General features: G+C 43.4%; 1 protein-coding gene across 1 annotated transcript in view; it reads left to right on the top strand.

The window, feature by feature from the left end:
- Nucleotides 1-23,242, top strand: part of DOCK1 (dedicator of cytokinesis 1) — a 1,311,419-nt gene that overhangs the window by 1,020,346 nt on the left and 267,831 nt on the right. The window contains exon 37 of the mRNA XM_078643512.1: nt 6,395-6,485. Coding sequence (XP_078499638.1) covers nt 6,395-6,485 — 91 coding nt within the window. The remainder of the gene's footprint in view (nt 1-6,394; nt 6,486-23,242) is intronic.

The raw sequence follows: 23,242 nt of genomic DNA, 5'->3' as shown, positions 1-23,242 counted from the left end.
GGTCCATAGGCACACACAGAAATTCAGTCAGAGTTCTTTGGCAGAGGCTAATCCACTATAGTTGTGAGAGAAGCCCATAAAGTGGACCAAGACAAGGATGACTGGAATTAATGTGGACAGCAGTTAAGTAGCAGGTATGTGAAAATTGCAGCCAGACCAAAGTGAAAGAAATTACATTTTTCCGTTAAGAAAATATATGATAGTGGAAAGTAATTTAGCAAAATGAGAAATCAGATACTTTCAAGCAGAGTCATATGCAGGTCAAGAAATACGAGATGAAAAGAAGGATTGAGGAAAATTACAAGGTTGCGAGCAAATGGTGAAAAGTAGTTGGCAGGCAGGAAAAATGACGAGAAGACTGTTATGGAAGACCGAAACCATAAGGGGAACGAAATGGTGATGGCTAGATTGAAGGGCTTGATTGGGAGACCACTGGAGTACAGATGAAGAAGGATCTCGCACAGCTGATTTGATCAAGGAAGTAGTCTGTTGTAAAGGATTGTAGTGTGCAATAAGGGGAAACACTGTCTGGCCAAGCAGTGTAACAACGTGAACACTAGAGAGTAGCTCTCCCGCCTAGGGAGAGAACGCCCCTATGCACAACTGTTAGAGGACCAATAGGTCTGATTCAATACGTCCAATTTTTCAACAAAACGATGTCCAAATCGGAGGTGTTTTCACATTTTCAATATTTATTGGATGCAGCTTTAAAGGATGCGATCATGTATATGCTGTATATCAAGCATGGTGATCCAAAGCCATATATATAGTTCAAGGAGTGTTCATTATCACACAACCCAATGCATTTCGGGCGGAGCCCGTCGTCAGGGGGTTACTCTACAACAAAAACAAAATAACCAGCTGTAGTCATATGGTAAAGAAATAATAACGTTCAAAAAACAGGAAACGTGATGCATGCAGCGTGGTGAGTAACGGTAATGAGTGATCAAGCGAGAAAATTAGGGAGTCACAAACTTCAAAGAAATAAACCCCAGTGTCTCCGCGTGGTGAAATAATATAAACCGTAAAGATTCGTGCCTGAAACAGAAAAAGTCTTCACCCAGTGTCCGTCCGATTATATAAACGAAATCCTACAGTGTCTAACCTCCAGCGGGTTTTCCCACGTGAACGTGCATCTAAAGGAGCGTAACTCGATTACAAGTGCCCGAAGGCGTGCGTCCCGGGACCGGGTACTTACTTGTGTGATACTATCCGGCAGACTCGTGAGAGTTCCGTGAAGGTGCTAGCGCGGTGTACTACGCTGGGAGTACAAGTAGTATGTGCTGGAAAGTGAGAAAGGACTAAACGGCCCGAAGGGTCAGAGTGAAAAGAAAAGCGTGAGCGCCATGATGTAGAGGATGAAATAACAGTCAGAACAGATAGAAACATAGGGAGGATCATCAAATGTCAAAATAATATTAAAGTGAACCATTGTGAAAACAGAAGCATAAGCTCATAAATAACACAAAAATTCAATGCGGTCATTGAGCCCCAAGGGCGCCATCGTGGAGAGATAACGAATCCAAAAGTTCTCTCTTTTAAGTAGCAGGTTCTTGTTGTTCACGGTGATAGGTACTTGTTCCAGAATCTGATATTTCAGTTGTGCCACTGAGTGTCTATTTTCCAGAAAGTGGGTGGCAACCGTAGATTTTAAATTCCCAGTACGAATGTTGCTCTTATGTTCTAAGATCCTGATGCGGATCTTACGTTCGGTGTGTCCCACATAGCATTTGCCACACGGGCATTTCAGTACATAAATGACATTTTTGCTATTGCATGTAGCATTGACTCTTAATTTTATGGGGTTGCCTTTCATCGGATGGTTGATCTGGTTGCCTGTGATACAATTATTGCAATTGCTGCAATTGTGACATGGTTTGAGACCAGTGTATATGACATTCGATTTGGGTCCACTGGTGTTATTCAAAGCTTCTTTAATGTTCTTGCCCCTAGTAAATGCAAAGATGGGTGTTTCATTGAATATGCCATTGAAATCAGCTTCCATGGTCAAAATGGGCCAATGTTTCCGGATGATTTTTTGGAATTGTGTCGATGCTTTGGAAAACTTAGAAACAACCACTAGTCGATCAGATGGAGTCTTTTGTCTGGGGAGGAGCAAGGATGCTCTGGTACATTTCTCACTTCTTTCCATGGCTAAGTCCAATATTGGTGTGGGGTAACCACGTGCTTTTAACCGTTCCAAGACTGTTTGGATTTGAACTTTACTCTCAGTGGGTTTAGACACAATTCTTTGATTGATATATTGAAGTTACCTTTCTTACAACCTGCAACACGAAGTAACTTGACTCGCAAGGAGAGAAACATCCTGCAAAAAATCGCGGACAACCCCAACATCATTTGTCACAACGCTGACAAAGGGGGTGCCCTGGTCATTATGGACACCTCCTTTTATGAACAAAAGGTCATTGAACACATTGGGGACACCAACACGTATGGGATACTTCCGGGTGACCCTACCCCGGAATACACCAAGGATTTGATTACCATCATCAACAAAGCCTTCGAGAATGGGACCATCAATGAGAGAACGAAGAGGTATCTAACACCCACCTATCCTAAACCTCCGACATTGTACATGTTGCCTAAACTCCATAAACACCCCACCAATCCCCCTTTTCGACCCATTGTGTCGACTAGAACCAGCATTCATGAGAACGTGGGGAAATTCCTTGACAAATACTTTCAACCATTTGTGACTACATCTAACTCATATGTCAAAGATACCACCGATTTCCTACTAAAATTGGAACCTGTCATGACCCTTCTCAAAGACGCTAACCTCATCATGTGTACTGTGGACGTTAGTTCCTTATACACTTCGATCCCTCATGATGGAGGGATAGAAGCCATCGAAGAAACACTGGCTCAATCGAACATTGATCATGATTTGAAAGTATTCCTGATGGAACTCACTCTGTTCACACTATACCACAGTTATTTTACTATCTTTGACCAATGGTATTTACAGCTTACAGGTACGGCCATGGGAAATTCGGCGGCTCCTTGCTACGCTAACATTTTCATGCGAGTATTTGAAGAAACCCACATCTTAAGCACTACAAATTGGCAGGAAAACGGCCGATTATACTTAAGATACATTGATGACATTTTTCTTTTATGGGCAGGAACTGCTGAAACCTTAGTCACCTTTCTTAACACCTGGAATCAGGTTACACCACGGATACAATTCACATGGGATCATAGCACATCCTGCGCCCATTATTTGGACGTGAAAATATTAAGAGAACCGGGAGATTGGTCCACGTCGATCTTCAGGAAACCAACCGACAGAAACTCAACCCTCCACTATCAGAGCTTCCACCGCATGGGATTAAAAAACAACTTACCTTATGCTCAGATTCTACGGGTTAAAAGAATTGTGTCTAAACCCACTGAGAGTAAAGTTCAAATCCAAACAGTCTTGGAACGGTTAAAAGCACGTGGTTACCCCACACCAATATTGGACTTAGCCATGGAAAGAAGTGAGAAATGTACCAGAGCATCCTTGCTCCTCCCCAGACAAAAGACTCCATCTGATCGACTAGTGGTTGTTTCTAAGTTTTCCAAAGCATCGACACAATTCCAAAAAATCATCCGGAAACATTGGCCCATTTTGACCATGGAAGCTGATTTCAATGGCATATTCAATGAAACACCCATCTTTGCATTTACTAGGGGCAAGAACATTAAAGAAGCTTTGAATAACACCAGTGGACCCAAATCGAATGTCCTATACACTGGTCTCAAACCATGTCACAATTGCAGCAATTGCAATAATTGTATCACAGGCAACCAGATCAACCATCCGATGAAAGGCAACCCCATAAAATTAAGAGTCAATGCTACATGCAATAGCAAAAATGTCATTTATGTACTGAAATGCCCGTGTGGCAAATGCTATGTGGGACACACCGAACGTAAGATCCGCATCAGGATCTTAGAACATAAGAGCAACATTCGTACTGGGAATTTAAAATCTACGGTTGCCACCCACTTTCTGGAAAATAGACACTCAGTGGCACAACTGAAATATCAGATTCTGGAACAAGTACCTATCACCGTGAACAACAAGAACCTGCTACTTAAAAGAGAGAACTTTTGGATTCGTTATCTCTCCACGATGGCGCCCTTGGGGCTCAATGACCGCATTGAATTTTTGTGTTATTTATGAGCTTATGCTTCTGTTTTCACAATGGTTCACTTTAATATTATTTTGACATTTGATGATCCTCCCTATGTTTCTATCTGTTCTGACTGTTATTTCATCCTCTACATCATGGCGCTCACGCTTTTCTTTTCACTCTGACCCTTCGGGCCGTTTAGTCCTTTCTCACTTTCCAGCACATACTACTTGTACTCCCAGCGTAGTACACCGCGCTAGCACCTTCACGGAACTCTCACGAGTCTGCCGGATAGTATCACACAAGTAAGTACCCGGTCCCGGGACGCACGCCTTCGGGCACTTGTAATCGAGTTACGCTCCTTTAGATGCACGTTCACGTGGGAAAACCCGCTGGAGGTTAGACACTGTAGGATTTCGTTTATATAATCGGACGGACACTGGGTGAAGACTTTTTCTGTTTCAGGCACGAATCTTTACGGTTTATATTATTTCACCACGCGGAGACACTGGGGTTTATTTCTTTGAAGTTTGTGACTCCCTAATTTTCTCGCTTGATCACTCATTACCGTTACTCACCACGCTGCATGCATCACGTTTCCTGTTTTTTGAACGTTATTATTTCTTTACCATATGACTACAGCTGGTTATTTTGTTTTTGTTGTAGAGTAACCCCCTGACGACGGGCTCCGCCCGAAATGCATTGGGTTGTGTGATAATGAACACTCCTTGAACTATATATATGGCTTTGGATCACCATGCTTGATATACAGCATATACATGATCGCATCCTTTAAAGCTGCATCCAATAAATATTGAAAATGTGAAAACACCTCCGATTTGGACATCGTTTTGTTGAAAAATTGGACGTATTGAATCAGACCTATTGGTCCTCTAACAGTTGTGCATAGGGGCGTTCTCTCCCTAGGCGGGAGAGCTACTCTCTAGAGACCACTGGAGTAGTCAATCCATGAAAAACTTGAAAATAAGGTAGTGTGTAGTCAAGCACAACTTGTGTAGAAGAAATAAAGATCTAGAAATCCCTGCCTGTTGGTAGTATTACAAATTGAAATGGTAGGTGAAATTGGTCAGAGTGCTTATGCCACAGGGATATTAATAAAAGAGAGTGAGTTTTCTTTGAAATGTGTTTTCAGACTAAAACCATGCTAAGGACAATTGGTCGGCAAGTTCTGGACTCAGTCACTGGAGCATCTGAGTGAGTTGAGCATTAGAAAGAGTGAATACTGAGTTCAAAATTCAGCAAGTTAAGTTTAAAAATGTTGGTGACAATTGTAAGATGAAAGATTGGACAATGGAATAAGAGAACATTCACGAGGCAGTTCATTTATACAGGGGCAAATCGAAACCGTTTTAAAGCAATAAAGGAAAAGGCATCCTTAATAGAGATATAAGCTTTAAAGGAGTTAAGAAAGAAGAGGGTGACACAGGGACTAAAAAATGGAAGGGAAAATGGAGTTGGCCTACATGTGGAAATAAAGGAAGAGGGATCAGTTAGGGATGTGGAAGAAATAAGCCTGATGTTTCCCCTGGAAACACTTTCTGCAGAAACATTATAATCGAGTTAGAGGGACGGAAACAGTGTTTTTCCTGCCAGAGTTTTCTAGAAAATAAATTAAGGTAGGAGGAAATAATAATGTGGATGCACCAATCAGGTAGTGCTGGGGAAATTGTAGTAATCAATTGCCAGCCAACAATATAAACCGGAAAGGGGAATGAGAAAGATAGATTATTCAGTATCTCCCACGAAAATATAAGAAGCTGACCCACACAAACAAGGTTACAGATTGATGGAATACAATATTTGGGTTATTTAACTACACTGTTAACTTAGAATTTGAAGAAAAAAACATCGTTTTCTCTAAAAATCAAACAAAAGTAAACCAGATTTCGCAAATGCAAAGTTTTATTATACTGGTAGTTTCTGTTTCATTGTTTGTGTTCTGCTTTTTAATGCCAGATTTCTAGACTATAGTTTGAAGGTTATTTTATCTACTATACGGGTTTATTTTATATTTTAATAATTGCTGTAACATTATAATTCTAAAGGTATGGAGGATGAACCCTTGTGAATTATATTGTTGTGTTTATTTTGGGTAATAGTTTGCCAAGTCAGAATATATGTTTAAAAAAATCTAAATAAAAACCTTTGTTTGATTTTAGATTTAAGTGGCCATAGTTTTTACCAGAAATGTCTCTGTCAAGTTTTATGAACACACTGCTTTATTAATTTAGATACTTGTACAAGCTATGCGACCTGCACAAAGAGTGTGACAACTATACCGAAGCTGCCTACACACTTCTACTCCACGCCAAACTTCTCAAGGTATTTCAATATGATTGCATCAGTCTTCTTGGGTTTTAGGATTGAACAAGAGTTAGCTTTCTGTTTTGAACATGGGTGATGTTTATTGATTTTGCTGATCGTATTATAACAATTGGTGGAAATATCAAGTGTTTCAGACGCTCAGCCCTGGAGAAGCTATGAATTTAGAGTGTAGCTCATGTGGATCAGTATTGCCTATCAAATATTAATGGAACTGTAATAAAGATATAGGGCCAGATGCACCACCTGCAAAATAGTGCATTGCAAATTGCGAGTCTTTTGCAACTCGTAATTTGCGAGCCACTATTTAGGATGTACAACAGTGTGTAACACACTGTTAGCGAATCCCAATGGGGCTGCCAATAGAGAGGCTCATGAATAATAATGAGCCTCTCGCAGTTTGCAACCCCATTGGGAATGGCAGGCCCTACCAGGTATGGTGGCCTGCTGGGCTCAGCAGACCACCATGTCTGGGACTGCTTTAAATAAAGCTGTTTTTTTTCAAATGCAGCCCGTTTTCCTTAATGGAAAACGGGATGCATTTAAAAAAAAAATGACACGCTTTCGTTTCATTTTTTAAGGGCAGGCAGTGGTCCCTGGGACCAATGGCAGGGACCATTGCCTGCCCTTAAAAGAAGTTTTCCCCTGGTGACACCTTCCCTTTTGCGATCCCATTATCACCTTCTTGAAGAGGGTGGTAATGGTTGCGCACGCTATTAGGAAGGGTATGCCCCTTCCTAATAGCGAGTAGCAAAATAGGGTCTGTACAAACCACATGCTGTTTTGCATGAGTAAACGGGTTCGCAAACCCGTTTCCGCATGCAAAAACCGGCGTTCATCTGGCCCATATTGTGGTTCTTCCGGTTCATTGGTAAATACTAACAAATCAAAATGTTGTCTTCAATTACCAATATCAACCTGCACACAACGTTTGGTGCCTATTTTTGTCAAAACCATCTCATTTAATATTCAAACAAATGTAATTGATGTTCCAATAATAGTTCCAAAAGCAAATTTTTTCCTAGTTGAGATTTTTTTTTCTTTTTTCTTTTTACATGTTTGGGTGGTCAGGTTAATTTGTGGGTCTGAGTCATGACAAGGAACGAGTGTGTGCTAACACGGGCTGCCCACTTTCGATTCAACAAAATCTTTAAAACTTTTAGGACCTCTTTCCTTTTCCTCATTAATGGTTCAGAGGGGAGGGGGTAGTCAGGGATTAACAACATATGTGGTACATACAATTGTGTCGCAATGAGCGACTCTGAATCCCCGTAAGTGTTTTTTTCCTTGTCTATAAGCCAAAAAGTAATGATGTGTTTAATACATTTTTTAAAGAGACACTTACAGTTTTTCAAAACTAGTACTGTTTTGTTGCATGTTTGCCAGTATAGTAGCAAGCATGGTGTTTCGTGTGCACCAGTGTCTTTAAAATGTAGTGCTTTGCTGTACTTTCTCTTTAGGAGTCTTTTTGCCAAATCTGCTGTACCGTTAACTCCTCCTTCTACCACATTTTTCTTTGCATAAATACTAATGGCCACGACATGTAACTAGCCAGGCAATAACTGTACCGTATGTGGTTCATAAAAACCGTAACAAAACATTAGAGTGGTAAAACAATCTGATAAAAACTACTGTCTTAATAGAAAGTATTTACACATGTAATATTTCAGATCACCTGCTACCTATTTAAATATCTACAGTCTCATATTAATTTTGACAGTAGCTAAAGCTCAGCACTAGCTTGGTAAGCCATTTATTTCTTCCTAGATAGTGAGTGAAAACGTTACAACCGATCATTACAAAAAAATGTATGCTGATTAATACAACATCAAGGGAACAGCATCAACATAATAAGGTGTTTCATCATAGTCAATGATAAAATACGCTAAAACTGATCATTTAGAAATTGATGCTTCATGCAGTTTGTAGTATAAATAAAATTGTATACCAAATACTGGCTCCATGGTGGAGCCAGGTCGCTACTAGCTAATCAGATTGCAGTCATTAGACGGCAGAAAATGCTAGAGAGATTGTCAGAGCGCACACATTGGGTATTTGAGAAAATGGCGAACTAGGGAGACTGAACAAGTTTAGGAGAGCTATCTGCTCAATTATCTAGTTAAAATGTAAAGCTGGGATTGGGGACAACTGTTCAAATGTAATAAACGTCTCTAAAATGTGCACTTGTACATCACAGTCACAGAAGAAGAGTATATTTTGGATAAGCAGCTCACTGACAGGATGGAATTTTCTACAGTGCGTTATCTCCAACCATCTTAGAGCAGTAAACAGGATTGCAGTGCAGTCGTTCTATTATCCCTCTCTAATAGGTTGTATGACATTATAATGCATTCTGTTGCAACGCATGCCTTTATTGCAAATGTGTTACAACTTGAATGCCTTTACCACTTGAATGCCTTTACCACGCATAACCTTTACCACGCACATGCCTTTACAACGATTTTCGTTGTAAAAGCATGAATGTTATAGGCATATTCATAGTAAAGGTTTACCCTGAGTCCTAAAAACGGACCTCTGTGCGACACCCCCAGCTCTTCTGAAAATGACCCCTACCCATAGCCCTATAAGTGGGCCCTGTGCGATGCCACCAGCCCTTCTAAAAACGACCCCTCCCCGTCCTAAGCCCTATAATCTGACCCCTGTGCAACACCCTCAGTCCTTCTAAAACGACTCTTGTCCATTTCAAAACTGTATATCCAGAGCCCCCTACCCCAGGCCCAAGCCCCCTTACCTCTCCATGATTTCATCTTCACTCCAGCTCTTCTTTGGCACATCGTAAATAGGAAGCAGAAGGGTTTCTTTTAACGACACTGAGAGCCTTCAGAACCGCATAGTAGCACCACAACATGAGGTGAATGTGGAACTGGAATTCCAAGTCAAATAACTTTATTCGATTCAAAAGAATCATAAAAGTTTACAAAAAAATGTGTACATTTCAAGATATAATTTCCTGTGTCATGCGCTTTAAGCATACATGCGTGCTGTGCGGTTAAGCAGCCGCGTTGTAAAGGCTGTTCCCCTCTAATTCTGCACACAGTGGGAGCCACAGAGAAAAAGGAGAATCCAAGACTTAATTTGGGCCTGTGGTTGCAGGTGGAGCCCACCAGCTCCTATTTATGGGGATTAGAGCTTATATTTTATCCTCAGATATTTACCTAGAGCAAAACACGAAAGGATGAAAGAAAGAGGAAGAAAAAGATGGAAAAACAGTGACAAAGTGAGAACTCAGAACGCAGTTACCTTTTGAGGCCAAAATCCACCTGAAAATCGCCTGTATGACTCATAAAGCATTGCACCAAAAACACCAAGATACCTAGCGGAGAAACTAGTACTATCGGGTGGTAGCAGAACAACCAGGAGTTCAGAGAACCTTCTACTTAAACCACAACGTTTCTCCAAGAAAAAAACCTACAATTGTACTTTCTCAGGAATGGCCCCCATGGATTTGGAACCCCTTACCCGCTGAAACTAGACTGATTCCGTCTGCTGCTTTCTTCAAAAAAGAAGAGAAAGTGATCCTCTCCGCAAGATTCACCTGAACTTTTTGAGATGTATACTTGCTGCTATGTGTTAGTCGCTAGCTTTTACCAGGAATGTATTTGCTTAAGTTACTATATTCGTATGTATTTATCATTTCACCTTTTTGTGCTTTGGAAAGCGCTCTGATACCTGCAAGGTTCTTGTTCGCGCTATACAAAACTGTCAAAATAAATAAATAATATACCGGACTAGAATTAACTGTTCTGGACTGTACCTCCACACCTAAATCTGCCCGTTCTACTTAGAGGTCTCTGGAAAAGAGAAGAACCTGTTGTACACACAATTACTGGTCCGTTTCCATAGATTTTCCCCAATACCATGGACTTATTTTCTCATATTTTACAATACTTACTATGAGCAGGGGTGGCAGCAAGTCGCTGTGAGGCGTTGTGGTGTATGGAGAGTGTCTGCAGGCAGGGTAGGCTTCGGGCTGCAGCAGGAAGCTTGACATGATCCTCTGGTGTTGTGGGAATGGGCGGGTGACAGGTCTGTTTGTGCCCCAAGCCTTTGCTTCCCACTCAGGTGCCGGTAGTTTCACCAATGTGTTTTCACACCAAGATAAATTGAGCTCAGAGTACTCACCACCAGTAATTTTGGGTGGAGGAACACTGGGCCATCCCTGATTAGCCAAAGCAGTGTTAATCCCGCTGCCCCAGGTAACTGGTCTGCTTTATATGTAATGGTCCCCTAGGAGTTCAAATGAAGAAACCGGTCTTTTAAAAATGGTACCGCTGCCTCCTCTGGCCCCAAAACTTGTTTATCATGCTTCTCAGTCATCTAATGTATGTTGCATCACACTCTTTATTTCTCAGAACCTTTAGAAACATGTTTTACATAAGAAGAGACCTAGCTTTTGTGCGGAGTAACACGCGGCGCCGTCCTCCATCCTGACAGCAACTATGCCTACATTTGAGTGATTTAAATTTCCTTAATGAAATACAACGTAAAAACACTACCACAGATTAATATTCAAGCATCAACATAATTCACTCCCACACCAACTCTCCTATGGGTGCAAGTTTCATATTTGCTATTTCTCTAAGGATTATAATTACACTGATTAGTCGGTATTGACATCACAATTCATGGCTAAGAATCTTGCCACATTTGCAAACACTTATTGTAGTTACTCAGAACATGGCAAACATATTTGAAAAGCAGGGATCTTTTGGACTTCTCTCTTTTCTTTTATATCCAATAAAGAAGTTTTAATATTACTCTTTTACTTGTTTCTGGATCTATTGTGTTTTTTTGTCTAAACTGAAAGAAAACATGTGCAGTTCTGCACTGTGTTGATTTTGGTATTTATATTTAAAAACAAACAACAAAAAACACAAGGTTTCTCAGATTCAAAAGTGCCATGCATGTTTAAATTCAAGCAATTTTATAATATAACGTCCACCACCAAAATAACATATCAATACACACTTTAATCAGAGAAGAGCTATCCTGTATCCTTCAACCATGGATGGTGACAGTAAATCTTCCCCAATTAATAAGGAACCAAAACTGTCCCCTGTAGGTGATCACAATGACTAAATGTTGTAAAGAATATCTGTCATAACCCTGCCGAAATACAACTGCAGACAAACAGCTATTTACAAGAACGGAGAATGCAGTGATTAACCCCTTAAGTGCTGCCGTCGGCCAACGGTCGTCACGGGCACTACCTCCCCAGTGCTGCGCACGACCGTTGGACGTCCAGTTCAGCACCGGATAATGGACAGCGCAGCACTGGGGAGGTTTGTTTACTAGCTTTAAAGGGGTTAACAAAACCTGGGCTTGTATTGCTGCAGGGCTTGAACATCCCCTTACTTGTTGCATCAAACCTTGATTCCTACACACCTACGTTGACTGCATGTCTATACTGGCTAACTGAGTGCCATTCCAGATCGAACTAAACTGTAGCAGATGTTACAAACATGATTGAAGGCGAGGTACTTGATATGTAAGGTAAGCAAAAGAGATCAACTGAGCCTGTCGATCCACAGACTCTAATCAACAAATGGTCTCTGTTACCAGATTCCTGAGAGCCTTGCTAGTTACTATGAACCATACACAACACTCAATGGGGTCGGTCATGGGAAATTCATATTAGGTAAAAAAAGGAGAAATTGCTCCTTTTTTAGGTGTCCCCTCACTCACCAGGGTTGCCCCACGGTGACATGCTTCATCATTGGGGCCATCCCAGTCCTCTAAGGGCTGGGGCGTGCTACGACTTGCGGGTTACGTAGGAGCACTTTCAAAGACTATGTGTGATGCATGTGTAATTGTGGAGTGGACTATGTGATATATCTAAAAATACCTGCCCAGTAGGTTTACAATAAACTTTATTCCTGCCTCTAGGTGGTAGTATTAAAAACGGGGTGGAAAAATAGGGCGCCCTAAACGTAATGTGTCAAGGTGTACCTATCAACTCCTATCGTCCACATGTTTCGTGCATACCCCAAGCACTTCTTCGGGACTACACAGGGACCAGCCCTGTGTTCGCCACTCCTTAGCTCAGTGATGAGTTATTTTCAATAAGATAAGTTAATTTAAATTAAATTGCAGCAAGCTATAATAAGTGCATGCAGTAATACCTACGTATTTAATCCAAACACGTGGTTCATGTCATGGGACCTAAATTTGCCCCATGGATTCGGAGGGGTTCAGTATCCCAGTACAATTTGCTTCGAGGATACCTCCCTCTTTTAGGCACCTACTTGTGTCCGGAGGGACATAGTTTTTGGAGGGTGAGCCTTAGCTATTGTTTTTCCCTCTAACTCCCTCTTTTTAATGGTGATCCACAGACTCTGACTGGAATGGTGAGAAGAATATGTTACATAATATTCTGGAGTCTTTCCAGTTTAAGGAGTGGGAATTTCACACAAGGGCAGCTAAGCTACCTACTAAGGGGACACAGTTTGCTTCTATATACATGTTTTAGGTACCCTGCAGCCTCCAGAGACAATCGCTCTCACAACTATGAGGTTTCATGATTGCGCCGAGTTGGATCAAATTTAAATAAATATGATGCAACCTTTCAATTATCTTCACTCACAGGATCAGGACCAGTTCCTGTGTTGATTTCTACTCTCAGGTGATGGATCTTTGCCACCGTATATTGATCAAGAGAGATATTTCAGGATCACAAGCAAATCTTAAATGGCATTCAAATTTTTAGTCCATAATAAGAGTTGTAAGTAGTTTTCGATAGTTGTATTTTATAACTTAAATGTATTAATTTCTGATTCTTTATTAATTAGTCAGATTTCAATCAGGTTTCAGAATTTATCATAAATAAATATGGTTACAACAGATCATATTAAAATAATGCATTCAGCGCATTCCATAAATGGAAGAATCCCTATTCTAAGAACGGGGCAAAATAGTGTCAGAACCCATGAAGGGTTCAAAAGTGAAAAGCAAGGTTGAGAATAGAGCATGAAGCTCAAAATCAATAATTAATAATTGCAGAACTTCACATCAAGATAGGTTTCAAAAGATTCAGTATAATCTTTTGACAGCATAGAGCAAATAAGCTCGGACAAAAACAATCAGCAAGAGGTAAAGCATAGAGCTTGGGTCTGAAAATAATCTTAAAAGGGCTCGGCTGTCCTGTCTCCTCTCGCCTCTCCTCTCTCTAGCTCCATCTCCTGCTCTGCTAAACTGTACTAGGACCACACACTTTTAAGAGACACCATAATTCATGATGCAATACATGTCGCCTTGTTCTCTCTTCTTCAGCCAATAAGAATTCAGTTTTTTCCAGAGGGCACATAACTCTCTCCGGTTCTCACAGGTCTTCAGTCAGGCACGTAAGCTGTAGCAGCTATACAGGCTGGCACATTTCAAACTCGTCTTTGTTTTCAATGATTTCACTACACTTCCTAACCTTCTAACAAAGCAGAATATATTTTAACTAAACAATAATCTGTGTAAAAACGTTGCCTCAGCTTCAAGAAAAGATGTTATAAGCAGGAAATGTATTTATTAGAAATATAAAATGTTAAAAGAAAAGGTCATAACATGAGCAATGCATTTTGTAATATGTGCATTTTCTGCTTTCCTCAGCAAGTAAAACAAAGCTTAGTCAAATCATGAATGGTTTTCTGGGTGAACAATAACATTTAGCAGCTTTTAATCGAAACAGAATATGCCTAAAAAAATGTAGTACCCAATATCAGGGAGGAAAGCATGCGAAAAGAAGAGATCAAGTTCAGAGTTACTTGATATAATTTGTGTGAGGCCTCTTCACTATTTTACAAAATGAAATATAACATTCCTTTCTCTGTTAACTGAAGCAGTTTAGAGTTTCAAGCAATCTTTGCTGCTAAATGACAAGGCTGAGCTGAGGTCAGCTTTTGAAACGTGTACGTCCTTACACTTTTATTAAAATCATCATTTTAGCAAGCTGTTTAAGCATATTTAAGATTTCCATGAATTGCGTTTTATAAACTCGGCGCATTCTACAGTCCCAGTCCCCTCGAGTGCATTGTGGTAAATACAGTGCAAGGTAACCTTTACACATAGTGTGCTTGTTTTAGTGATGTATGTCTTGAAGAGCAGTCAATACTGTGCAGCCCTTGACAGTATTATTTCATTCGTGTGACCTCTTCCAAGGGACAAAGATTCTGTTGCAGGAAATGTGACCTGCTGGTTACTGTCTGTGGATGAGTGCCAATCTAGCCCCCTGGTGTTGACTTCTGGCACAGGCCACAAGGCACCAACTCTCCCAAGTGGCAGGGGCTTTTAAAAACACTGTAAGGGGGCAGGGTGCAAGCTGTCTCGTCGCTCCTCAATGCATGTGGGTAAATGCAGTGCAAGATGGTACTTACAGACTTTATTCAGATTGCTTCACTCTTAAAGCACAGCCAGCGCCTTGCAGTCCTTGACACTGTCGTGTTTATTCTTATGAACTCACGGAAAAGGCTGGGGAACATGTACTGCATGTGGATGAGTTCCAATCAGCTCACAGGTGTAGATCTCTGGCTACGAGTCACCACCTCCTTCAAAGGGTAGAAGATTGCATAAGTACTCTTTGATGATGTAGTGACACATTGACCACTAGCCTGTCCCAGTCCTCCCTAGTGCATTTCTGTGACTCGTGTCCAACCACCTGGCCCTCTTTTGAACTCCTGCACAGAACACCAATTACTCATACGAAAATGGTGCTTTTCAGAATTAGTGGCACCTAAATGAACTCTCATGAACAACACAATCATATGTACTGCCCCTGCTTCGATAAATTCACCCCGCGTCCACACACTTCAAGTCTAATTCATTCTAAAAGGTCAATGTATAGCTCAGTGTTTACCCCTTTCCACTTGAGTTAAAGATTTTCTTTTTTTTTTATTAATCATGATTGTGAGATACCTTATGCTATTACTGCAGCCTTGGTTATTATTTGATTTATGCCTTTTTATTGTTTACTAAATCCATAAGCTGGGCTCATGGTGTTTGTTTTCACATTTAACAAAATAATTCAGGTCAATAAAACTGCAGATGCATGATAGAGGCTCTTTTAGTAGGTTGCAAATCACCTGTCGGTGAAATCCAAGCCTGCACACATCTGTTTGTGAAATAACAAAAGATAAAATAACACATGTGAGCACTTTTAATAAAGATAAGTAGAAATGAAAGGTCACCGGTTACTACTGCCACTAATTCAAGGTCCCGATCCCGATATAGGACCTGATTATGAGTAATGAAGCAATACCCCTAAATTGTTACTTTTGTTTCATGATAATACCCCTCTCTATTAACTATGCCCTTGACATATGTGGAATAACATGCAAGATCCTGTGCTTCCACACTGAATCAAACGTTTTTCACTATGTGCGGCCTTTTTGGGATGTTTTGCCTGATTTTAGTGCTCCAGAATACTTGCTAAACTTGTAGTTCCTAATCTGGTTAGTAACAGAAATTACACTCCTCTTGGACTGCCATAGAGTTTGTAATGTCATTTACCACTAGCAAAGCACAAAACTTGTTGATATTGATAAATTGCCTATGCCATATTCACCAGTTAAAAAAACGTTCTATGCTCTTGATAGTACTGCGCTTAGCAAGGTTTCACCTAAATGTCAATCAAAGCATAAGAAAAGTTGAAAAGCATAGCAAAATTTGCTAATCATATTAACATTTGGGCATTGAATTTTTCAGTAAGTCCTTGAACTTGTGGTTATATCTCACAGATGACATGATGACACTGCAAGAACCTCCTAGCAATGCAAGTTCATTCATATTCATTTTTCGTTTTCTTACAGCAGCGAGGACACCGCTTGCTGGAAGTGATTGAGTGTGTTGATTATGAGTGCTGGATGCAAATAACCAGTACATGGCTGAAGATATTTGATCATTCCCTTCTTTCTATCTTTCACTGATTACCCTGGGCTTCAGTTAGGAGGTTCACAATTTCCCCATCCTGTTCATATTCCTGCTGTCGTGCATTGATCTACAGAGAAATAAAATAGTAATGGTAGCTATTCTTTTTCCTCATTTTTTATAAGCTGGCATTTAACACTTATGATAGAGATTTGCAGACCCCAACTCAGACCCCTCTGGTTACTCACCATTGATATATTGTTCATTCAAAGCGAGGGCGTGAAGTAGCCCTAATTCACAGTGTTGACCTAAACTAACATGATAGAATTTAATTCCATATATTATGCTTTCTACTAAGCTATTACACCAAACGGGTTCCTCTTCAAGTTCCTTCGCTCTACTGTCCCTCTGGTTACAGCTTCTCATTTTAGTTGCATTTTTGGGATTGAATCTTCACCTGCAAAGCACACGTAAAAACAAACCTTGATTTTGGGAATTAACTTTTTAAATAAAAGTTGTATTGATTTTATTGCAAAGGGAAAACAATATACAACATAGAAAAAATACAGAGATGGTTAAATGTCCGCCCAAGACAAGATAGAGCACTATTATTTTTGCCAGTAGCAAATTATACGAGTCTTCTATTTCTGCTGCTATCACACCACTAGAATTTCTTAATGCAAATCTCATTTTCCAGTCTTAAAGGACTAAGTTCATGAGGGGGCAGCGTAATTCCCCTATATGCACTCTAGTCTGTCCAAAACGAATCTGTCCATATTTTCTAATATATCTGAGGGCAACCTATTGCAAGGTAAATCAGTTATTCAAGACTCATGCAGTTATCCAGACCCTTTATGCATCCCCAGAAACGGGGATTTGTACCCCCTCCATAGATGAGCAGTGTCCTGCTTGAAAACCAAGGGCGCTAACCAGAACAATGCCATTTTATATCACTCGGATTCCAGATCAATGTTTATATGGAGGATGGTCAACTTAGTGTCAGTAGGTACCATCCAACCAAAAACTGCACTAAGGGTGGCAAGAATACCTTCCCAGAAAGGGGCCCGCTTACTACATCCCCATAGTGTATGCATGAGATCTATAAATTGTATGTCGCATCATAGACATATCGGTGAGGCTATTGCGCCCCACCTCCATAACCTATGCAGTGTGAGATACACTGTGTGCAAATACCTCCGTTAAACCACTCTTTATCGTGAGGCAATGACAGAATCTCTAGGGGAATTGAGTGCCTTTGTGGCAGTCTTCAACGTGAAGTGGACCCAAGTCCTCCTCGCATGCCTGGCATAGTGTCAATAGTCTTGGGCATTAATGACCAAGAAGTGATGGATCTGCATTATTTGTGATCTTTTATCTCCCCGTCAACAATTCAGCCTGCAAAGGATGAAGTGATCTTATCCAATTGTGACACCTTTGAAATTTTGATGCTCCTCTGAACATCAAATTTCTCCTTTAAGTCAGTAAATGTGTGAATATTCCACCTATTATGTGCCCCAAGCAGGATATTCCAATGATGTCCAATTGTTTAAATCACGTTAGAGCTACTACTTGGCGCAGAGCCTTACCATCCCGAAGACCCTTTCTTTTGTAAACTTGTGTTTCCATCCCAAATCTCGAAATCTCGAGATGTCATTCCAGATTTTGAAAATTAATTTGGTAGCTGGGGGTAGTAAAAGATCAGTTGTTCTGCCACATAGAAAATGCTGTATCTGGAGCAACTGCATAGCCCATTTTTCAGGAGCAGAGGATGTATCTTGCTACTATTCATTCAAGATAGCCAGATTTATAGCTTTATAATACGATTGTATATCTGTAGCCAGGATTCATTCATCATAAGTAGATTTAAAACATTTCTCAAAATGGAAATTTTGCATCTTGAAGATCGGAGCCACCATTTTAAAGAATGCAACTCTAGCCAACAACTATAGTGGGAGTTTTGACTAAAATTTCATATAATTCGATAATTTATGGGGTATTGACTGGCTGTTATGGGTCCAAGTAAATTGAGCATTCTTTGTGACATATAACCCCAAATATTTAAGCTCTCTTATCGAGGCCTGCAAGCCAAAGGCCCAACTAAGGGCCACCATATGATCATTTAATGAAAATATAGAGGATTTATTTTTAATCAAATAGAGTCCTCTAACATCCCCAAAAAGATGAAAAGTCTGAAGCACACTTGAGCCGATCTTTCAGAATTTATCAGAAATAACAGGAATAAAGAGCCACTCTATCCACTACTTCCCATGTCCTCTCAAAGCCCTGCATTTGCCCATCTAATCTGATAGAGACTACTAGCCGCAGATTCCTTAACGTAGAATTATCCCCAGGCATGAGACTGAATCCGGAATGCAACAGCATTTCTGCACGCCGGGAGGCGGCACCACGCGACTCCGCCCTGATGTTGTCTGTGGACATGATGTCAGCGAGATCACATAAGTCCCTCCCTGGCGCGCTGACGTCAGTTTCCTTCTTTTCCGCGTGCAACGCCGATCCGGACTGAGCTCCCTTGACCTGTTTTCAAAAAGAAGAACTGACGTCAGCGTGCGAGGGCGGCGTCTAAGTGCTCCGATGACGTCATCCCGGCGATCACAATGCCGACGCCAGACACAGAGCCGCAGACAATGCCTACCGATATTCTAATGAAAGGAATCTAACACTAACCTATTTCTTTCAGATATATCGTTACTGAAGGTCAGTAACTTGTGCTTCAGGCCTCTTTTACCGCCTTTGCGTTGGGAACAGTGTGCAATGCCTTCGGGTTTCAAGACGTGTGCTTCTTGAATGCGTCAGATGTCGGCGACTGACCCTCACCCTATTTGTATGTGGTGTTCGGAAGAGCACCATGATTCTACGTACTGCGACGCTTGTCAGCATCTCAAGCCGAAGTCCCGGCGGGAGCGCCAGATGAAATTGCTTTCGGCCTGCTTGGCCAGATCGGTCTTGTCACCGCGTCCGTCCCCTTCCTCGGAAGGGTCCAGAAGCTGCCACTTCCGGCTGCGGTATCGTCCTTCACTGAGGCCCCACGGGCGTCACTCGCCCTCCAGTAAGTCCTGCAGCTTGTCACCAAGGCCCTGTCCTCGTTCTGCAGAGGGCGCGGGTTCCTCCGGGGATATGCGCCCTCACCCGTCGCCACCGTATCCGCCGTTTCTTGGCCTTGCGGCGACAAGGGCCCAAATGAAGGCCTATGCTATGGCTCTGCAGACTTCTTTGGGCTCCCCTCCTCTTCCTGAGATGTCTGCGGATCCATCGCCATGCGCGGGGCCTTCCGTGGACTTGCCGGCGGATTCGCCGACGTGTTCGGCTTCAGGTTTTGATGGGGTGGTGTCGTCGAGGTGCGGCCATACGGGGTTCCCCTCTTCGACCCACAGTGCCCCTGGCTCGCCGCGAAACCCCACGGGGTTCCCTGTGGTGTCGCAGGAGGTTGTCAGTACTCACGGCTCGTCCCGAAGTCCCCCTTGGTCCTCTGGGCAGGCGGCTGTCTTACTGGAGGCCACGCCAACGCCTTTCCGGTGCCAACTGCTATCCTCCCCGGCGGCGCCGCGGGTGGAGGCTGGGACCCGGGGCACCTCCCCGAGTCCCTCTCGGTCCTCTGCACAGGCGGCTGCCTCGCTGGAGGTCGAGCCGGCGCCTTTTCGGCGCTGTTCATTGGCTGCTTCGGCTCCGACCCCACCCCTTTCTGCTATGAGGCACGTGGTGGTGGTGGAGGTTGACTCGGCACCCCTGGTGGACACTTTAGCAATGGTCGGGGACCCACTGGTGCCCATGGTGGACTCCTCGGCGCTGTCTCGACCTCGGATTGTCGACTCTTCTCTGGATGTTCCTTCCTTTCCGTAGGATTGTCATCTCTTTGTCTACTCTTCACTGGAGACTGGACGCCGCATTGTTGCCTTTCCCCTGGTGTCTTCCAGGGCGGGTTCCACGCCTTCCCCGCGTCCACAGCCCCCGGACCCGCTCGTCCGTACCTCGGAGTTGTTGCCCCGCAGGCTTCTCTGCCTTCCCCGGAGACCCCTCAGGCCCCTCACTCGTCCATGAGTCTTCCATCCTACAGGGGCTGTTTTTCTTCCTCTAGCAGGCCAAGGGGACGGGCGGCTTAGTTTGCAGCCTTCTCCCACTGAAGTGTTGCTCTCTCCCCCACGACACCCTACGGAGGCGAGTGTAGCCTTTGTTCAGGCTATTTCCACGGCTCCCAGCATTTTGCAAATGGGCAACCTGGTCGCTCCACTCCCATTGGACCACTTGTTGGAGGTTCTCCACCAGGGCTCTGGTGGAGGGGAGCCGCTTCTTCCATTTGAAGCTTCTATCCACAACTCTCTTTTGGGGGCCTGGGGGCTTCCTGCTACGGGGATCCGGTGCCTCAGCTACTCCTCCACCACCACCACCGCCCTGCCCCGCACGATCCAGTCTGTCTTTTTTCCCACCCATCTGCCCAGAGCCCTGTCCTGCAGACTGCTTTTCCTTCCTTGCCTTCAGTGTTGCTCCCGCCGTCACGGGAGGCCCGGTGGTTGGACTCCTGGGGGCGTAACATTTTTGCTTCCACTAGTGTTGCTCTGTGCGCACTCAACACACTTTGTGTGTTGGCCAGGGCTACCTCCGGCCTATGGGATTCCGTGGAGTCCCCTCTGTCTCATGCCTCCGACTAAGGTGTCCGCGCTGATCTCCGGCACCATGTGCTGGATGGTCGGGAGTTAGCTTCATTTATTCTCTGTTCAGCCTTGGATGTCTCTTGATTCTTTCGCCAGTTCTATGGCTAGTTCTGTGGCCCTCCACCACCATCCTTGGTTGTGGGATAGCGTCTTTCCGGAGAATATTCAGGAGCATCTTGTTGACCTGCCTTTTGATGGTATTCTTTTATTTAACACCCACGCGGACTCTGCTATTCAGCGACTCCTTGCGGGGCTCCGTCCTCCTCCCCCTCCGTCAGCTTCGGCTTGTCGGTCCTCAGGTGTCTTATGGGAGGCGTTTATCCCACCTTTATCCCACCTTTCTCTTTGGGCCTAGTGTTTAGGTTGGCCCGTCGGTGTGCTGTGTGTGGCTTGGAATACCTTCAGGGTCCTTCAGTTGGCCCCTCTGTACTTTTGACTGCTGGTACAGCCCTTCAGCTTTTGTGGTGTTTTTTTTTGGCTGTTAATGAAACCGTATTCGTCCTCAGGTTGGACCATCTGTGTATTTTTTTGGGCTGATTGGTAAGCCGCCTGTGGTGATACCCACGGGTCTTTTATATTCTTGGCCTCTGCTGCGGGTTTCCCTAAGAGGTGTTCCCCTGTTTTGTTTTGGGACGTGTCATACCATAGGTGGGGTACTTGTAGGCTACTTTATATCTCTGTCCTAGGCTGGCGGGCGTGGATTCCTTCTCGGGTTCCTCGCGTTTCCTGGCGTCACTGTATGCCTCTTGGTGCGGTCCTTTTTCTACCGCCTTAGGACAGTTTGCGCTGCTCCAGGTTCTGTCCTTCTCAGTGTCAGATGGTGTTACTATCCTTCTTCTACAGGGCTTGTCAGTCGTGCATTTTGCCCTTTGTTCCTGTGGGATATCTGCTTCTGTGCTTTTTGCCTTCCCCCTTCAGCCTCTGAATCACCAGACCGACTTTTGTCATGCCGTCTACGGTGTTGTCGTGTCATGGTGTTTCCACCTTATTGTCTGACGTTTCGGCCTGGTCCTCTGCCTTGTATTCCAGGGAGGCTAGGATATTCCTGGTGTCATCCTCTGTTCTGGGTGACGGCTTTCGGTCTGTACTACATATTTCTCGCATACCGGGGGTCACTGTTCTGGGCACACTACTTCATAGTATTTACCAACTGCCTGCTGCGCACGCCTGGTCGTTATGGTCCACCTCCGTTGGCAACGGCGTGTACCCGTGTGCTCCTGTCCCTTGCTCTGCTGAAGCTTTGCCGGGCTCTGTTTCACGTATGCGACCGTGTCTTACGTATGCACTTACACCTCTTCTCCTTTGATTTTGCGGGTGGTTCTTTTCTTCCTTTGGTACTCTCTTGGTGCCGTCTGTCCCTCCGGGTTTTCTGGCGGATGCCCTTTGTCCCTCGGGAAGGCTTGTGGTATCCTGGCATTCCTGTCTCCTTGTTCTTGCTTACTTCTGCTTGGTGGGGGCTGAGCCGTCCTTTCTGTCCCCATGACACATCCCCTGTTGGGGCCCTGTGTTTTTTCCAAGCTGATTAGGTTCTCTCGCAGACCCTCCTCCCCTCTGGGTATGGCTAGGGTATTTATTCTACGTTAAGGAATCTGCGGCTAGTAGTCTCTATCAGATGTACAAGTTACTTACCTTCGATAACAATGTATCTGGTAGAGACGATTCTAGCTGCAGATTCCTCCCCATTCTAAGTGGACCTTCAGCTTGGTCTTCTGCTCACGCCTCCATCCGGGTGGCTTTGTCTTCTGCAAGTGCCCTCTTTCACTTCCTTCCTGGCAGGATGCTTCGTTCTGTTTATTTGTTCCACTCCTTCCTCTCTGGTAATTGGACAGTACAATCATGTGTACTTCTGCATCCCTATACCCTGGTTATTCCAGTGTGGGGCCTACTCATAATCTTCTCCCTTTTTCATTGCTTGGGGTTTCTAACTCCTCTGCGGTCCTCTGGGTTGGAGTCTCTTGGCTGTGCCTCAGCCCTTAGCCCTTTACAGGGGATACAGCACTCCTTGATGGTGTTGTCTTGGGGTAATTTGTCGTTACTCATCTGTTCCGGACTTGTTGCCCCTCACTGTTATAGATTGAGGGTGCAGACTTTCTGTCATCTGCTATGACATTTTTCACATGTTTTTCTGCCATCAGGGAGGATATTGCCTTCTCTTTGCGAGGTTGCTTCTCGGAGCGGTGCTCTGCTCTTTCCCTTCCATGACTTTCAGTAACACAGTGC

The sequence above is a fragment of the Lissotriton helveticus genome, chromosome 5_1 (genome assembly GCF_964261635.1).
Source record: "Lissotriton helveticus chromosome 5_1, aLisHel1.1, whole genome shotgun sequence".
Classification (NCBI taxonomy): Eukaryota; Metazoa; Chordata; class Amphibia; order Caudata; family Salamandridae; genus Lissotriton; species Lissotriton helveticus.
This window is presented reverse-complemented; position numbering and strand designations above follow the sequence as displayed.